The sequence below is a fragment of the Dermacentor variabilis genome, chromosome 3 (genome assembly GCF_050947875.1).
Source record: "Dermacentor variabilis isolate Ectoservices chromosome 3, ASM5094787v1, whole genome shotgun sequence".
NCBI lineage: Eukaryota > Metazoa > Arthropoda > Arachnida > Ixodida > Ixodidae > Dermacentor > Dermacentor variabilis.
In genome coordinates this window covers 15,861,652-15,875,161 of record NC_134570.1, presented here as the reverse complement: position 1 = coordinate 15,875,161, position 13,510 = coordinate 15,861,652, and the positions used below count along the sequence as shown (strand labels likewise).

At 46.3% G+C, this 13,510-nt stretch overlaps 1 protein-coding gene across 1 annotated transcript in view; it reads left to right on the top strand.

The window, feature by feature from the left end:
- Pat1 (Protein interacting with APP tail-1) overlaps positions 1-13,510 on the top strand; it is a 35,419-nt gene that overhangs the window by 14,444 nt on the left and 7,465 nt on the right. The window contains exons 9-13 of the mRNA XM_075684284.1: positions 861-966; positions 1,425-1,549; positions 1,657-1,742; positions 1,990-2,180; positions 6,394-6,559. Of these exons, the coding sequence (XP_075540399.1) occupies positions 861-966; positions 1,425-1,549; positions 1,657-1,742; positions 1,990-2,180; positions 6,394-6,559 (674 nt within the window). The remainder of the gene's footprint in view (positions 1-860; positions 967-1,424; positions 1,550-1,656; positions 1,743-1,989; positions 2,181-6,393; positions 6,560-13,510) is intronic.

Below are 13,510 nucleotides of genomic sequence, written 5' to 3'. Positions count from 1 at the left end.
ATTTCTGAACAGAGAGCTATTTCCAATTTGTACCTTTGTGAACCACTTAAGGGTAGACATGAGACAAACACTGATATGTACAAACAGGAAAGTGCAGACTGTCGGCTGTTTAGTATCGCTCACACAAGGCAAAGTGGCACCAGGTGTGATTTGTTGGGAACTTGTTTTGAATATTGTTTCTTTTACATTAATACAGTGGACTCTCTTTAATTGGAATGTCTAGGGACCAGGGAAACTGGTTCCGTTTATCAGGAGCTCCATTTACTGTGAGGCAAAGCTGAATAAAATTGCATGAACACAAAACCAACCAACCCCGAGGATGGTGTTCCGTTTAAGAGGCAGTTCCATTTAAGCAATTTCCGTTTATCGAGATTCCACTGTATTTGTTTTAGATATTCTACTGTAACATGCCCAAAATAGTAGATGGCCTGTCTACTTGATAAGCAAGAACATTCATTGTCACGTGATATGCCTCTGTTATTTCCCTCTACCCACCGCAGTGGCTTAGCAGCTATGGTTTGCACTGCTAAACACGAGGTCATGGGATCAAATCCCAGCTGCAGTGGCCGCATTTCGATGGGGGCGAAATGCAAAAAACGCCCGTGCCCCATGCATTGGGGCCGTGTTAAAGATCCCCTTGTGGTCAGAATTAATCTGCAGTTCCCCACTATGGCATGCCTTATAATCAAGTTGTGGTTTTGGCAGGTAAAACCCAGCATTCAATTCAATTCATTATTTCTCTGAATAGTTCTGATCTGTTTCTTGCTGTTACCACTGTCTGCTCAAACTATGTTTACTGGTCTGCTCTGTCAGCTGCAAGTGGTCGTAACAACTGCATTTGTTTCTTTTCTTTCCCACAGGGAGCATTTTGGTCGGGAACACCCAAAAACAGCAGACACCCTTCTTGACTATGGTTTCTACCTGCTGAACACAGACTCTGTGAGTCAATCTGTACGTGTCTATAGGGTGAGTAAAGTGAACATATTAGCATCGTTTGCTGCTTCGACGAATTTTTATGGTGTGTTGCATGTGTTAATGCCATGACACTTGCTGTACCAGATTTGCTTATGGGTAACCATTATGAGATCAACCAAGCACTAGTACATGGCTGGCGTTTCCAGACTTAGCAACCTTAAAGGAAAGTAGTTCACTGCTATACTTGCAACTGGTTCCTATACTCACATTTTGCATGGGTGTTAGCCAGGAGTGCCTGACACAAAAATGTACTTTGTATAAAAAAAAATTACCAGGTCCACCCATATGACCTCGCAGTGTGAGAATTCGTAATGCTCAAACGGTGAAGAAAAAGTGGCTAAGGGCACATGGGGTTCTTGTAAAGCCCGTAAATGGCTCTTCAAAGCTCAGTTGTCAGGCATGTGGGATTCCACCTAATTTTGGCGATATTTTTTATGTGCACATTGCAGAAAGTCTTGGACATACGGCAAAGTGTCCATGGTGGCAACAACCTCCATGTTGCCCTTGCACATGAAGACCTTGCTTACTCATCCTATGTTCTCGAATACCGATCTGGAAGGTTTCAGAATGCAAGGTATTCAGTGGTGGCTGTTCTTGTATACTTAGCTCCTGCATTGCTTATTTGTGCTTTTGCATCTTTGCTCACTTTTTAAGCAATGTCACACCATCTGCTTCCTGCAGAGACCATGCTGAAAAAGCCATGCAGATCATGACCCGTCTGCTTCCTGAAGACCACTTACTCCTGGCTTCTTCAAAAAGAGTGAAAGGTGAATGCATATCATCTTGTTTTTTTGTTGCTGATAGTGTAGTAAGTTAGAAAAGGTAAATGTGTACAGTAAAACCCAACTTCTGTTACACTGTCATATTATCTTTAAAAATAAACAGCATCTTTTTCACATCTATTTAGCATAGTTCGTCATTTTTGATCCTGCAGCACTGTAGTTCTTGCAATGCGCAGTCTAGCCAGAAGCACACAATGCTTAGTGTTTTTCAGAGGAAATGTCTTGCATGCAGCGCTGATCCTGGAGGAGATAGCCATTGACAACACCGACAAGGAACAAGAGATGCGGCTGCTGCAGGAAGCGTTGGATCTACACGTGTCGGCACTGCGCCTCTCATGCCAGGCCTTTGGGGAGATGAATGTTCAGACAGCCAAGCACTATGGGAACCTTGGTCGTCTCTACCAGTCCATGCGACGCTTCAAGGCATGTATAAATATGCCCATTTGTTGTGTTGTCATGACCCACTACAAACATTGACTTCGTGATGCATCAGCACTGTGAGATAAGCACCACATTTGAAAGCTTCCCCTTTGGCTTATATAAAGCACAGCCATGTGCATTGTTTGGGGAGTGATAGTCTTGAAGAAGCACAATATGTACATTGTGAGTTTCAAATGTTTCGTTTCATCTCAAGTTCTTTGAGACATAATTCAATAGCTTTTTCTTCCGCTGCATTGCATGCATTTTATTGTTTAAGGCAGCTTAGAATTTGACAGTTTGTAGAGATGTATAAATATTGAAAACTGAATGTGAGTTGAACAGTCCTTGCTGTTCAATTCAGGTGCATTACTACAGTCGTATCTTGTTAATTCGAATACGCTTAATTTGAACATCCGGTTTATTCGAACTGACGCCGTGGTCCCGTAATAGTTATGTGTATTCCAATGGGCAAAAACATCCGGTAATTCGAATGCACAAGCATTTGCAAAATTCGAACATACAGCGCTCTGACAGCGCTCTCTGCAGCGCACCAAATCACGCAGCGGCACCTCCGACCAGCATTGCTCTGAGCCCGTCATAGAGAAAAGGCTTGGGAAAAATCGCTCAACGCCACGCGTGGAAAAAAAAAACTGTGGCGGAAACTTAATCTTCTCTCAAATGGCAAGGTCGCTGTTTCTGCATTGCGACACAGAATGACCATTATGCCTATAATGCCCCAGCCACACTAGCGGCAAAACATGCACTGCAGGAGGGATCAGTTCTGGGCCGATTTTTCATGGCTCGCCACGGCGGCAAGCAAGCCGCAAGCGGAGCAGACCAATAAGAGTTGCCCCTACAGTGACGCACGTGCGGGAAACTGGTATCATGCGGACCCGTTTGATCGCTCTATTCGTACTCGCATCAGCTTTCACTCACATTTGTTTTGGTTGGCTTGATTGGAAGGGTGCGAGCATGCAGAGGAAAGCAACAGTGGAGGCCCAGTCCGGGCCTCGGTAACTCGGCTGCTTCGGTGGCAGTAGGTGGCACAGGTAATTAGCACCATCCAGCAAGCTGGCGAGAAAGCAAATCCGTTTCCCTCCCATCCTTCCTTGCAACTACGGTATGCTCCCCTCTTAACAACCTCATCTTCGACGGTTACCACGCGCGTGCGCCTCCGCACCAGCCTGGCGCAAGCTTAACCTGCTCCTTGAAGTTTCATTTTCTGCCATTATTCAGAAGGGAGCATTGGCCAGCGTGGGAAGTTTCGTGGTCCTCGCTCGCTGTGTGCTTGCGCGCCGCAATATTTCACTACTCGCACCATTTGTGTATCATGCTGCAGTGTACCAACACTTCAAAAAGAAGTCCTTTTTTAAGTCGAACTAATTTTCGGTCTTTGAGTTCAAATTATCTCGATTCGACTGTATTTGAGAATGTGAAATTTTCAAGTATTTATTTCTACTCGAATGTAAGCTACGAGTACCATCAAACATCGATATAATGACATGGATGTAGCAAATTATTGGGTATACTAACAAAGTAAATCTGAAACGTTTTTTGCCACTATTAGTGTCCAACTAATATATGCGTATAACAAATGCAGTATTGGATATAATAAAGATATTTTCTTGTCGGATTCGACTTCAGTATAACAAGGTTAAGCTGTATAAAAACACTTATCAGAGTCTACAGAGAAGAAGAGCTAGGTATGCAAGTTGTGAATGTTCCAAGTGACCTGCTGGCAGAAGAGCTGCAGTTGCTGCTTAGAGGTGCCAGTTTTTAAGCGAATTGATGGAGGAGTTAACTCCTGTAATTTCTAGTAATTCAGTCAGGATGCCTCACCTTTACACGGCCTACAAATTAGTCTTTTACAGTGCAGCTCTTAGGTGCCCATTCCTGTGTTGAGTTTCGGCGTGCCTTAGCATCGTACCTTGGTGCTAGTGAGCAAACAGGCACAGCGAAGGATGAAACAGCAAATGTGGAGCACAGCCGTGTATCAAAGACGGCGAGAGTGAAGATAGCGAGAGGAGGAAAGAGGAGTAAGATGGGTGCAGTGGAAGCATGAGGAGAAAAATGTAGAAAGCCACCTTGAAGCACCACCAGATGGCGCTCACGTCCGCACGCATCTGTGGCATCGGCTGTGCAGGAGAAAGACATAAAAAGGAACCAGGAAGCTCGCCCCCACAACGCGTTCGCTGCAAGCACTTCCCATTAAAGATTATGGTTGCATAAGCTGCAGTTGCCGAGAAGCAGCAACTGTGTGGCCAGTCTATACGTAGCGCCGAACATAGCGGCTCTACCGGTCGGTGCACTCATCGGTGCGACGCCTCAATATACGTATTGTGAAATGAAAACACAAATAGAGCTGCACTGAAATTTTTCATTAAGGAGTAACGTAATCGTCAGTGAATTTTTTAACTTAAGCAGATCAATTTTCTTATTTGCTCAATTTCAACATGTTTGTGTCCCTTTAAACTGATCTGCAGGCAGTTTCAATGAAAACGACACTCGACATGAATCTGATGGCATGCCATTCTTTTGTTTCATTACTGTCATTGTGATGGTGCACTATATATGATTGCATTAGTTGTTGCTCATTTACAAACTGCCCAGTTGGCAAGACATGTTGTGAGTGACATTACAACTATCAAATAATGTAAATAAAATAAGCCTTTTTTCTATCTGCTTACCCTCCCAATGTACTCCATGCAACATTTCTATTACTTTGTATAGAAATGATAAAATACTTAGTATTATATTCAAACAATATTCAGTGGCAATTTTTTTACACACCACTCTGGAGGATTGGCCAAGAATAGGCCCATACTTCAGTGGTGCTGATGCACTATTCCATCCAAAGTTTCTGCATCAGATAGCCATATACCTACATTATAGTTACAGGTTTGGTGTTGTGATTTAACATTAATATGCAGAACATGTGTTCATTGGCACTATTTTGTAGGTTAATTTTCTGCTACTATACATATAAGCCAGTTTGATGTGTCCTACTTGGTGAGACAGCATGGAAAGATGTGAAACCCAAGGTTGTAGGAGACATAAGCTTCACTTTAAACACATCACTTTGACATCCAGCTGACTAAATGGAGTGCTGATAACCACTGGTTCGTTTGCATAAAACAGAGTTGATGACAAGCAAAGGGAAATGTACTTAAGATTGCAGAGAACTAGAGCAGATTGTAAATTAGCTGGTACAGTTTGGGCATGGCTCGTATGGGACAGGAAAAATAAGAGAGTTTTGGGAGAAGCCTTTGACATGCAGTAGACTTTATTATACTGATCATGATGCAAACATGAAGGTCTTGCATTTGTTTACAAATGTCATCCATGCTACAGTTCCACCATATTGTGGCTATGTATGTTATTGGCCATGTCTTGGCTCGTGTGTAGTGTAGATTAAGCCGAACAGCTTGGCCTTTTTCCCAACTTATTGCTAGAGTCGGCCCTCAATATAATGAACTCCAGTTTAGCCAAGTCAGTGTTAAAAACAAGCTTTTTCGTTTTCCAGTCTTCATTCCTTGAACACAGGGTATTTCTCTCTGCAGTATAGCAAAAACAACTTTATACATAGCTGGAGTGTCTGTACCAAGGACTAAATGAAAAAGAAAACATCGCTTGACAGTGAATTCATCATTTACACCCACTGTTTTGTGTGCAAATGCTGCCGGTGAGTATGGAATGTCTTGCTTTGCCATCTGTCCTGTAGGTACAGAAACCATGCTGGTTGTGCCCTGTTCTTGCTTGCACTGACAGATATGTTCCTAAATACACCAGTGGCCAGTCGGAACACCAATCAGAAACGAGCTTATAAGTGCCTCAGTGGTGACAAAAGAAACCTGCATTGTAAACAATAGCACAGTGAGTGTGGTTTATGATGATGGTGCACATACATGTGTGATACCACGTGATGGCAGCGGCCAGCAGCAAGTGCACTCCAGGCTTGCTTTCACTGCAATCTCTGCCACGCATGCCAGTGCTCTTCATCCCACAGCTATTGGTCAAGTTTCTCGCAGGATTGTCGATAAATGTTTAGTTAACCCGGATTTACTTCAGCAGTATGACACTGTTATGTCGAGGTTCGACGGTATAGTAATATACAACTTTCTGTTGCCCCACCAAATCTTACATTCATGTATCATTTCTTGTTGGTCTAGTTGTTCTGACAAGTAAATATAAGGTGGAATATCTCAATGCTGTTCAGGAGGCGGAAGAAATGCATCTGAAGGCCATTGACATCAAGGAGAGACTACTTGGGCCTGAGGATTACGAGGTGGCCTTGTCAGTCGGTCACCTAGCTTCACTCTACAATTATGACATGAAGCTCTACGAGCAGGCTGAACACCTCTACCTCCGTTCTATTGCCATTGGTAAGTTTGCCAGAGGTCATCAAGCCTTTTTGCTTATAAATTGCAAGTATGAGGAGATTTGCTACATTGGTGCCAAACGGCATATTTGAGTTGTCACCTTTGAGTGCTCTCGTGGTGTGCTTTATCTAAACTGGGCACTAGTGACACATTCGCTTAGTTCATTCATGGTGTCATGCTCCACTTCAGAGCCACCCGAATTGCAAAGCTTGGTTACAGTAAAAGCTCGTTAATTCGAACTAATGAAATTCGGAGGGAAAAAAAATCGCTTGGTTAAGATGCGTATGTAGTCCGACGAAGTGCGAGCACGCGTGCACACATGCTATGTCACGTTGGCGAGAACACCGTCTATAGTTCGAAGCACTGGCGCAGCCAACGCAACCAGACAATCAACGTGGTCTGACGTGCTCAACGTCAAGATGGCTCTTGCTTCATCCGCACATTCGTTGCGCCGACTGTGCCCACCCACAATGCATAGCGCGGAGAAAAAAGGTGCCCGCACCATAGAGTTTCGTGCAATAATTACTAGAGGGAACTCTTGCGCTAGTGTCTACAGGAGCAGCAATGGGAGTGGTTGTACCAGCATGGGAATTATGGGAAGTACATGGATTTTCCTAAACTTTGTCCATCTGGCTTCAAACAGCCTTTTGACTTTGTAGATTCATCATTTTCAGCAATGTACTGCGTAATAAATAATGAAACATTATTAAAATTGTCCTGCAGCAGGATTCGAATGCAGGACCTGTAGCACAGAAGCCTGATATTGAAACCATTACGCTACGGAGGCATGCATTGATGAGCGATGTGAAACACCCCTATGAATTTATTGCAGGCATGCCAGTGCCTTGAGACACTTGGTGCGTTTCGATTTGGCTACCTAGACAAGCTCAATCATTTCAATTAATGGCAATTGTGCATGTTCGCAGCGTCTTTTGCACTTCGAAGAGTATAGTTTGCTCTGAAATTTACCGACAATGAAGGCACAAAAAGCATAGTAAACAATGCCACAAGAACACTTGAATCCACAAACACAAAGATCAAACAAATCCATGAACTTCCCATCATTCCCATGGTGGGCCAATGACTGCAGCGCCAGAGTTCCCCTCCAGTATATTATAGGAAACTCTATGGCCCACAGCACGCAGGTTGGAGATCACTCTGCGAATGCTCTGAAGGGAGCAGCCGACGTCACATGCGTTGCAGCCTAGAGGGGATGACATTTCCGCTGGCGCAGCGTAAGCAGCGTAGCGCGACTGGCCGCAAATGCCGAGCGCCAAAAACGTCGGACTATTAAACGCACCTTTGCGCCACCAACGCTTGCTGCAGGAACAAGAGCTGCGCTCTAAAATGCACTCGCTAAATGCACCACAACCTGCTGCGACGTTGGTCTCCGTTGTACTTTCGTAGCTGCACCGTCCGAACATGTATCCCAGCAATGCTTTCCTTTGTCAGATTTGTCAGTCGTAGCTGTAGGAAGGAGCTGGACTCTTCGTCGGGACTTAGGAGAGCAGGATTTATTTACATTATTTACACCTCTAGTAAGACATACATCGACAGTCTAGCGTGACTCCCATATGGAGCCCGCAAGACTAACATACAGCAAACAGCTCACGAGTACATTTCGAGCACGACAACGAGCACTCAACGAGCACCCAGCTCACTACGACGAGCACACACTAGCAGCCGGCAAACGCTGCTTATAAGCACTTGGTCCCCCCCCCTTGATTCCAAGCGAACAGAAACGTTCGTCCAGTCATCGTTCGACGTCACTGTAGACCAGCCCTTTTGAGGAGGATGAGGGCTAACATACACTGGTGTAAAAGTCCTGAGCCGATGTCAGAGGGCTTCGTAGAACTCCTTCACTTGCAACAGCGACGAGGCTAGAGGTTGGCGGTTTCAGCACAAAGCCTGCTTCGTCGAACTCCTTCACTCGCAACGGCGACGGGGCTGGAGGTTGGCGGCAGCATTCCAAGATGAGGTTACCACCACTGGCGTAACTGGGTGGCAAACTTGCGCTGCAGCTGGCCATTCTTAAAGCGCCTCCATGGCCCGGAAAATCTCGACTGTCCAGTGCTGGCAACCGCTGGGCAGGAAGAGAATGGCTGGCGAGCAAGACGATGGCTTTGCTCTCTGCAACCCCTGCGCACTTGGAATGCCTTCAACCATCTCACAACTGGCACAGAAGAGTCGACCCAGCAACACAATACCACTCAGCGTGCAAACACCCGGAATCAGCTGTTAACCCACCAGGGGCGCGAAGCGAGATCGTTGTTCGAAACGCGCGTTCAGTTTCGCCTCGCGCGATTGGTCTAGGCCGCGTCGACGGGTGCAACTGACGTCATCGGCGGCGGCCTAAGCCAGTCGCGTGAGGCAGAACTGAACGCAAACTGGACGCGCGTTTTGAACAACGATCTCCGATCGCAACCCAGGCCTCCTATCAAAATTTCAGTGCAAGCCACTCAACTGGGAATCCCCAAATTTTGCCCCAAAATTTCGTGCCGCCAAAGCGAGCGTTAACGTTCCTCTTGAGTTCGACCAAACCCAATCTGACCGTCGTGCTGCACAAGAGTAAAGGTTTACGCAGAATCAAACTGAAGGCTCTCAAACACCAATACCCAAACATAACTTAAGCAGCCTAACTTCGCGAACAGCCTGTTCTTATCCTATCACAGTGGCGTACTTATCTCATGTACTGCTGCCACTGAACCGTCTGGCCAACTCCACAGGTACGTAAATACAATAGCGCTAGCTTTGTGGTCTCTATTCAAAACGCGTACTTGCGACGCTTACTCACATTTGTTCCTTTAAGCGACACAGGACATGTTCCTTAATCAAATCAACCAAACTTGCGTAACTTACGCAACACAGAGGAACCTTCGAACAAATGTGTCTTCTAATAACTAGCTCTACGCACGCATACTAGAGAAGTCAGAATACGGCTGCCTTCAACACACACGAGCAACCCAGTCATAAACCCTCTGCTTCCTTCCGTCTGCACAGGACACGCACTAATGGACCTAAGAGCTCTTCTCAGTACAAATGATGCACTAACTGAAAATCTACGCGCTTAACCTTAGAAAATAAAAAAAACACATAAAAAAAGAAGGTTAACTAAAACACACGCGCATTACCATAGGCCTATCAACGATAACCTTTACTCAGGTTTCTCGCGCACACAAAAAACGGAAAGCCTATGTACTCATTAATGAACATCTCGCGAGACTACAGGTTTACTTAAAACGCGTCTTTCAACTCTCTGAGCTCTGAACAAAAACATAAAGCTCATACTTTACTTATTGAAAGAAACTTAAAACGCGAAATTTTATCTGATGCTCAAAAAAATAAAACAAAACAACATGCTTTACTTCTACGGAAGCTCTCTTGGCCTCCCGTTCCAAATGCTTACGTCCGACTCGTACTTTGAGCCGTACCCTAGGGGGTCGCGGTCCGAAAGCTACTCTGGCTACCGAGGAACAACAAAAGGGCTGACTCACTATCAGCTCCCCCAAGACGTTACAGTCCCCTGCCAATTTGCGTCCTGGCGCCCCGTTTTCATCACGACCTCGGCTGACCGCGTCGCTACTCCCCACCTGGTCTCGACTTGCCACCTTGCTCTTTGTACTGCATGCTGAGCTTCGAAAAGAACGACGAGGAATTTAACTGCCCCATGCCCTTTGTCCGTGCAGAACATGCTTCTCGGTCTCTTTTTGACCTGTGGCTCGAACGTTTATGATGCGTCAACATCGTCAATGACTGCACCTTTCTTTTCTCTGCGCCCTGCCTTTTCGCGCCTGTCGCCGTCTTTGGCTTCGCTACATTAGCCAGCGCTTCTTTCTGCGGCACTTTCTCCTCGAACTCTCTTTCATGCCGTCATCTCGCGCCTCGTGCTGGCCGTTACACATCTCGTCGGCCCGGATCGGTCTCTTACCCGTGCAGTCTGAATGATCCTTAACTAAATCATTCCTCTCTTGGCTACCTAGACTGGCGGAGAGCCGCACCGATCCCCGAACAATGCAGTTGTTCTCTCGTGAGCTACGGAGCTCGCCATCCCGAGAACTACTCTCAACTGCATCGTCCAGCTGGCACTTCTCTTCGGCATGGAGATCTGACTCAACATGGGTGCTCGCGTCTGTCAAGTCCGTAGTATTCTGTACCTCGCTAACGACCTTGCTACCATGAGATGTGACGCACACGCGCGGTAACTGTGCCAATTTGTTCGCAGCTGGCCTAGCTGTCTCTACAGTCCTCTGTTGGCACACCACCTCGTCGCTCTCACTCTGGCCTTTAACGGCCTCTGTTGCCACTAAGGCATCGTTAGCTGCTAGCACTTCGAGTTCACTTGTGAACGTGCTGCTACTCTCACAGGTACTATTACTTGTGTCGGCTTTCAACTGAAATCTGCTGTCTACTTCCTCCCACTTTCGCTGCGTCCAGCCTACAGATTTCTCAAGCCGCTGTTGACTTCGCTCGATTTCCTGCTCCAAACCTTGAATCTCTTCGTTCAATGCATCAATGTACTGCCTCGTTACTTCTGTTAGGCCTTCTTCCTGAGAAATTCTTTTCAGTTCCTGCCTAGCTTTTTCCTGTTCTTGCTTAAATTCTTCCTGCTCTTGCCTAATTGCTTCCTGTTCCCGTTTTTTGTTTAGAATTCGTTTACTCATTTGTTCTATGAATTTTGAATCATTGTTACTTTTTAGAATTGTCTTACGAATTTCTGCTGCCGTCAAGTCCTCCTCTACATCTACCTCGATCTCCTCACACAACCACAACAGGTCAGCTCTCGTCAAACACATTAGGACCATTGTCGCTACTTTAAGCTTTGGCTCTGCTGTCACACAATACTTGTTGCGATACCCACGCAAATCAAAATACAAGTAAAAGATCCCAGTGAATCAAATCAACAAACACAGAGAAATTGAAGCCTGGTAAATCTTACAGCCAAAACCAAACGCTTACCCACTGAAGCAGCACCATATCACCAGTCCTTCTCCGCCGTACCCAGTCAGTTGCAAGAGGTGGTCAATCCCAAGTCGCCTCCAACTTGATCAGGATACCGGTCGGTCACCATGTGCCAACGTCCATCAGCTGCCGTTGCTGTCTCCGAGTCGTAAGCCGATCTCACCACTGCCAACCAGATATTAGATTTGGCGGACGATCCCACCGCTGTCAACCAGATGTAGGAGTCGTCGGACGATCTCGCCACTGCCACCATTTGAAGGAGTTGACGGTCGTAGAGAGGAACTCCGTGAACAGGATTTGTTTACATTATTTACATCTCTAGCAAGACATACATCGACAGTCTAGCGTGACTCCCATATGGAGCCCGCAAGACTAACATACAGCAAACAGCTTACGAGCACACAGCTCACGAGTACATTTCGAGCCTGACAACGAGCACTCAGCTCACTAGTACATCTCGAGCACAACAACGAGCACACGGCTCACTACGACGAGCACACACTAGCAGCCGGCAAACGCTGCTTATAAGCACTTGGTCCCCCCCCCCCCTGATTCCAAGTGGACAGAAACGTTCGTCCAGTCATCGTTCGACGTCACCGTAGACCAGCCCTTTTGGAGGGGGATGAGGGCTAACATACACGTGCTGCACGCCCACTGGTGTAAAGGTCCGGAGCCAACGTCAGAGGGCTTCGTAGTACTCCTTCACTCGCAACGGCGACGAGGCTAGGGGTTGGCGGTTTCAGCACAAAGCCTGCTTCGTCGAACTCCTTCACTCGCAACGGCGATGGAGCTAGAGTTTGGCGGCGGCATTCCAAGATGAGGTTACCACCACTGGCGTAACTGGGTGGCAAACTTGCGCTGCAGCTGGCCATTCTTAACACCTTAGAGTAACAGCCACGAATGTCAAAGGGTATGCTTTTTGGTACTGCAAGTGCCGATATACGTCACGGCCGCTATGTTTTAAACATTACCTGCTGTCGCTTCTCGGCAGAACACCTCGTAGAGAAAGAGGTAGCCTGCATGATGTAACATAAAGAAAGGAAACAAAATTTTTAAAAATAATAATAAAAACACGCAGTGCTGCATCCGCGTTTTTATCTTGAAGATCTTGAGAGAGTGAGAGAATCAACCTGCAACAGAGGCGTTGGCCATGCCTAGCCAGGCGCAAACACGTCTCTCTCGTCTCTCTCTCCAGTCGGGCCTAAGCGAAGGGCCGCAGATGGAAAGAGCAAAGCTGCGTGGCCGGCGCAGTGATGCCAGCGCCAACAATGTGCTCCCGCGGACTAGCATTCTCCCCACCCATGATGGCGCGGAGTTCGAATTATCGGTGGTGGTGCGGATTTCAGTGTGAATTAGCGGGATGTGTTACGTATTGCTTTCAATACATTGTTGGATGGACTGCAGTGGCTACTTCTAATTATCCGAAATTTCAAAAATGAGTTGCGAGTTAACAAGCTTTTACTGTACATGGCTGCTGCAGCTTCCACTGTCTGTTTGTGCAGTGTGAGCCATGATGGGAGCTATGCATGCATTCACGCGCTAAGTTTTCTGTCCATCTTGTTCATTTTTAATAAAAGTAACGCCAACATGGTTTCTACTTGTGACCTTCGATAGTTCTGGCAAATGACGGGACGTCCGGCTTGGGCAGGCCTCCTCCGGCTCCAATTATGAGTAGGCTCTGCATCACTACAATCCAAGTTGCAGTGCAGTAGGAACTATGTAATCAAATGTACCATAAACAGGCATGTGCAGCAGTCTTAAAGATTAGTTTTCTTGCTGTAGGGTGAGGCAGCAGTGGCTTGTTGCTCTTTGAGTCAATAAATTTCTCAGGGTTCAATTTTGGTGCTGAAAATAAGAAAGTCAGTTCTTTCTCCTTTCTGGACTCTAGCAGTCCTGCGACTTTCTTTATTTTGCATGTTTACCCTGTGCCTGAGGCAGCAAGTGTGACTCTTGTCCAGCATGCACAGTAAATCTGACATTTTTTTAGCGGACTTG